Source organism: Cebus imitator, unplaced genomic scaffold, assembly GCF_001604975.1.
Source record: "Cebus imitator isolate Cc_AM_T3 unplaced genomic scaffold, Cebus_imitator-1.0 Scaffold417, whole genome shotgun sequence".
Lineage (NCBI taxonomy): Eukaryota > Metazoa > Chordata > Mammalia > Primates > Cebidae > Cebus > Cebus imitator.
The window spans coordinates 1272438-1276733 of NW_016107732.1; the positions used below are offsets into that span (position 1 = coordinate 1272438).

Below are 4296 nucleotides of genomic sequence, written 5' to 3' on the forward strand. Positions count from 1 at the left end.
ACTATAGAAACACTGAAGAAAATGGGGGAAAAATCACTGGATAAGCTGGCTATTCTAGTTCGAAAAAAAAAAATCACTGGAGAGGCAGCACAAAATGGTGGCTGAAAACAAGAACTCTGGAGCCAAACAATCTCAGCTCTGCTCCCTTATTAGCTGTGGCCTTTGGGTAGGATCCTCAACATCTCTGCTTCAGTTTAGCCATTTGTAAAACTGGGATAACATTACCTATCTCATAGAGTTAAGGGGACTAAACAAGTTAACACTTGGAAAGCATTTAAAACAAAGCCCAGCTACATAACTGCTACATGTATTTGCAAAACTTTTTTAAAACCTCAAATTAACTGGGTAAATTTTTCCATGGATCTTTCAGGTCCTTGTCCATATAGATTTTTTTAGATTTGCTACAGTAAATATGTATATACAGTTCTGTACCCTCTTTATTCCTTCATGTTATGTATATTGATGTAGTGTTCATAATTATAATTTATAGTGATTACCTAAAACAAATAACAAACTAATTGCCCAACAATGCAGTGACGATAACAATGGATGCTGACACACTGGGCTAAGGATCACATTCTGTCCAGCAACCTCAGTCTAACACTCCTAGGCAATAACTTTTCTACCATTAGTCATCTCATTCATTAATTCTCTCTAAGGAGGTTAATCAACAGTGACTACCCCATTCAATACTATTGTTTTTCTTACATTCAGATTTAGTATTTCATATTCTACTCCTTAAAGAGCACCTAAACCCTTCCCTTATCACAACAAAATCTGTATTTCTACAATTATGCACAAAATGTTATTGTAAAGTTTTCCATCCAATACTCCAGCTTGATACAAAACAGTATATTTCCAGTCAAAAACTTTTCTCTGCATAACGTTTTCCCTTAGCAATTCACACCAATCTATAAGTAGGTGAGAGCTCTTGCTAAAAGATATCTCATTCCCCACAGTCCTGGTCCTCAAGTATGAATTACCGGTGGACCATAAGGGGAGTTTAGAGTTTTCTTCATTGTAATTATCTGATTTTGAATAAGGGCTATATAACTGCTGAAAGTTTTTCCCTATTCTTTTCCTTCATGGGTTTTCTTCTAAGATGATATTTTCTAGTAAATAATGCGGGAGAAGCTTTACTGAACTCTTAATGAAAAATGTCCCCTCTTGATTACACTTATAGGGTTTTCCTCAATGTGTTGTCAAATGTACAATAAATGAAAAACTCTCATAAATTCAATTCAGTTTCTCTTCACTGTGATTTCTCTGGTGTTGAAGTAGGGCTGAGTGACCACTAAAGGCTTTTCCACATTCACTGCATATAAAGCGTTTCTCTCCACTATGCATTCTCTGGTGAATAATAAGGGAAGAATTCTTACAGAATGCTTTCTCACAATGATTACATTTGTAGGGCTTTTCTCCAGTATGGTTTCTTAGGTGTACAATAAGGGATGAACTCTCATTAAATGCTTTCCCACATTCATTACACCTGTATGGTTTCTCTCCAGTATGAGTTCTCCGGTGTGCAATGAGGTGAGAACTACAGTTAAAGGATCTTTCACATTGATTACATTTATAGGGTTTCTCACCAGTGTGAATTCTCCGATGAGCAACAAGATGACAGCTCTGACTGAAGGATTTTCCACATTTATTGCATTCATAGGGTTTTTCTCCAGTATGAGTCCTTTGATGTCTAACAAGGTGAGCCATCTGGCTACAGGATTTTCCACATTTATTACATTCATAGGGCTTAATTCCAGAATGAATTATCTCATGTTTAGTGAGGGCTGAGCGTTCTCTGAATGCTTTGCCACATTCCTGACAATTATAGGGTTTCTCTCCCGTGTGAGTTCTCTGATGGGCAATAAGATGGGAGCTCCAGCTGAAGGATTTTCCACATTCAGTACATTTATATGGTTTTGCTCCGGAATGAGTTCTTTCATGTTTACTAAGGGCTGAGTAGTCTCTAAAAGCTTTTTCACATTCATCACATTTAAAGGGTTTCTCTCCAGTATGCATTCTCATATGGGCAATAAGATGGGAACTCCAGCTGAATGATTTCCCACATTCAGTACATTCAAAAGGTTTCTCTCCTGTATGAGTCCTCTGATGTCCAATAAGATGAGAGTTCCAGTTGAAAGATTTCCCACACTCATTACAAACAAATGGTTTTTCTCCTGTATGAATTCTCTTATGTACAATAAGATGAGAATTCCAGCTGAAGGCTTTTCCACATTTATTACATTCATAGGGTTTTATTCCAGTGTGAGTCCGTTCATGTTTAGTAAGGGCTGAGCGATTCCTAAAAACTTTTCCACATTTATCACATTCATAGGGTTTTTCTCCAGTATGAGATTTCTTATGTTGAATAAGGTAAGAGCTCCAAATGAAAGATGTACCACATTCATTGTAGTCATAGGGTTTCTCTGCAGTATAAGTGCTTGTATGTTGAAGAAATGAGTCATACCCAAAGACTTTCTCCCATTCATTGTATTTATATGCTTTCTCTACAGTACCAATTTTCTGATGTTCCATAAAGGATGAGAAATAAAATATATTCTCATATTCTTTGTAATTATACTGGTTTTCTCCTACATGAAGCCTTGGGTGTTCATTAAATGATGGGCTCTGGTTAAAGATTTGATGGCATTCCTTATATTCGTAGAGTTTTTCTCCTGTGTGAATTCCTTTATGATCACCAAAATGTATTATATGATTGAAAGATTTAACAGCATCAGCACATTTGAAAAGATTATCTCCAGTTTGTATTCTTGCAGGGTAAACAGGTTGAATAGACTGGTAAGCAGTTTTATCATAATCATTATTTTCACAGGTAACCTTATCTGCATACATTATGGCTGAATTACATCTCCAACTTTCAGCATGCGTATCAGGCTTATAGAAATGTTCTATCTGAGAAACCCTCTGCGATGGAACAAAGTTTAAATTCTGGCTATACTCTGCCCCAAATTCACAGAATTCAGAGCTTCTCTGGGATAGTACTTGCTTTTGCATGAAAACCATCTGCCTCATAGCTGTACTCTGGTTCATGTGATACATTTCTAATTGGTCTTTACATCCCAAAACTTCTAACCTGGAGAACCAAGGATCATCCCATATGTATCTTTCCAACTTCATGCCATGGGATTGTTCTTCCTCAAAAATTCTCTGTGCTGGAATCAATGCTTTACTTTCAAGATTTCTCATCCATTCTGAAATAGGCAGGAAAAAAAAAAAAGCTATGAGAGCATAGAGAAAGACATTAGAATAAAGTGGGAATGGTGAGATTTACTGTCTGTATTATCAGAAAGACAAGTATAAATTTGTTTTCAAGTCCAGACTTAGAACTCAGAGAAAGATCATAATAGGGAAAACAATAGTGAAAAGTGAACAACAGTTAACTGAATACAAAGTGTGTACTGAGAACTAATGAAACCATTTAAAAGTACTTTCCTCTCATTAGGAGCACGCACAAAAAAAAAAAAGAAGAAGAAGAAGAAGAAGAAGGAGGAACGTACTTTCCATGAAAAGGAAGACAGGGATAAGAATGCGCAAGAAAGAGTAACTCTGCAGGTCTGATGCACTCAAACTTTGCAAAGGTGGCCTGTTTCCTGACTGGCCCTTGGGCAACTCCTGGGAATTAAGATCTTGGAATGTTCTAACTAGTAAGAGTGTTTTGCATGCTCAAGTTTTTGAAGCACACTGTACCAATTTCTTGAGATATCTGTGCAAACAATGTCATTGATAGTGATCACCTGTTTTCCCTCTGGGTGGTCTGCAGTTTCAGCGATTGCAGTGAGTAAAGCAGGCACTACGGGCCTGTATGAGTAACCTCTCAATAAACACACTGGACTCCCAGACTCAGGCACATTTCCTAGTAGACATTTCACACGTGTTGTCACAACTCCTTGCTGGAAGAATATGTCCCATGTACCTCCACTGGGAAAGCACTACTGGAAGCTTGCACCTGGTCTAACCCCATGCATCTTTTTCCTTTGCTGATGTTACTTTGTATCCTTTCACTGTGATAAACCATAATCCTGAGTATAATGACTTTTGAGTCCTTTAAGTCCTCATAGTGAATCAGTGAACCTGGGGGTGGTCTTGAAGACCCCTGACAAAAGGACATAGTGAATGTTATTAAGGTTAAAAAAAAAAGAATAAAGTCTTTCATCTTAACAAAAGGTAGGTAGATGAATACACAAGGCCTTGAGCAAGTAATGTTTACATTATGAGTGTCCCAATTGACTTCTGTGTTATAATGTCCTTCTACTCCCCTATGTTGACAAATGCAAA

General features: G+C 37.2%; 1 protein-coding gene across 2 annotated transcripts in view; it reads right to left on the bottom strand.

Annotated features, from left to right (window-relative positions):
• Positions 1–305: 305 nt before the first annotated feature.
• ZNF606 (zinc finger protein 606) overlaps positions 306–4296 on the bottom strand; it is a 27768-nt gene continuing 23777 nt past the window's right edge. For both annotated transcript variants that reach the window (XM_037731709.1, XM_017509584.2), the window contains exon 7: positions 306–3212. In XM_037731709.1, the coding sequence (XP_037587637.1) occupies positions 1237–3212 (1976 nt within the window). In that variant the 3' untranslated portion in view covers positions 306–1236. The remainder of the gene's footprint in view (positions 3213–4296) is intronic.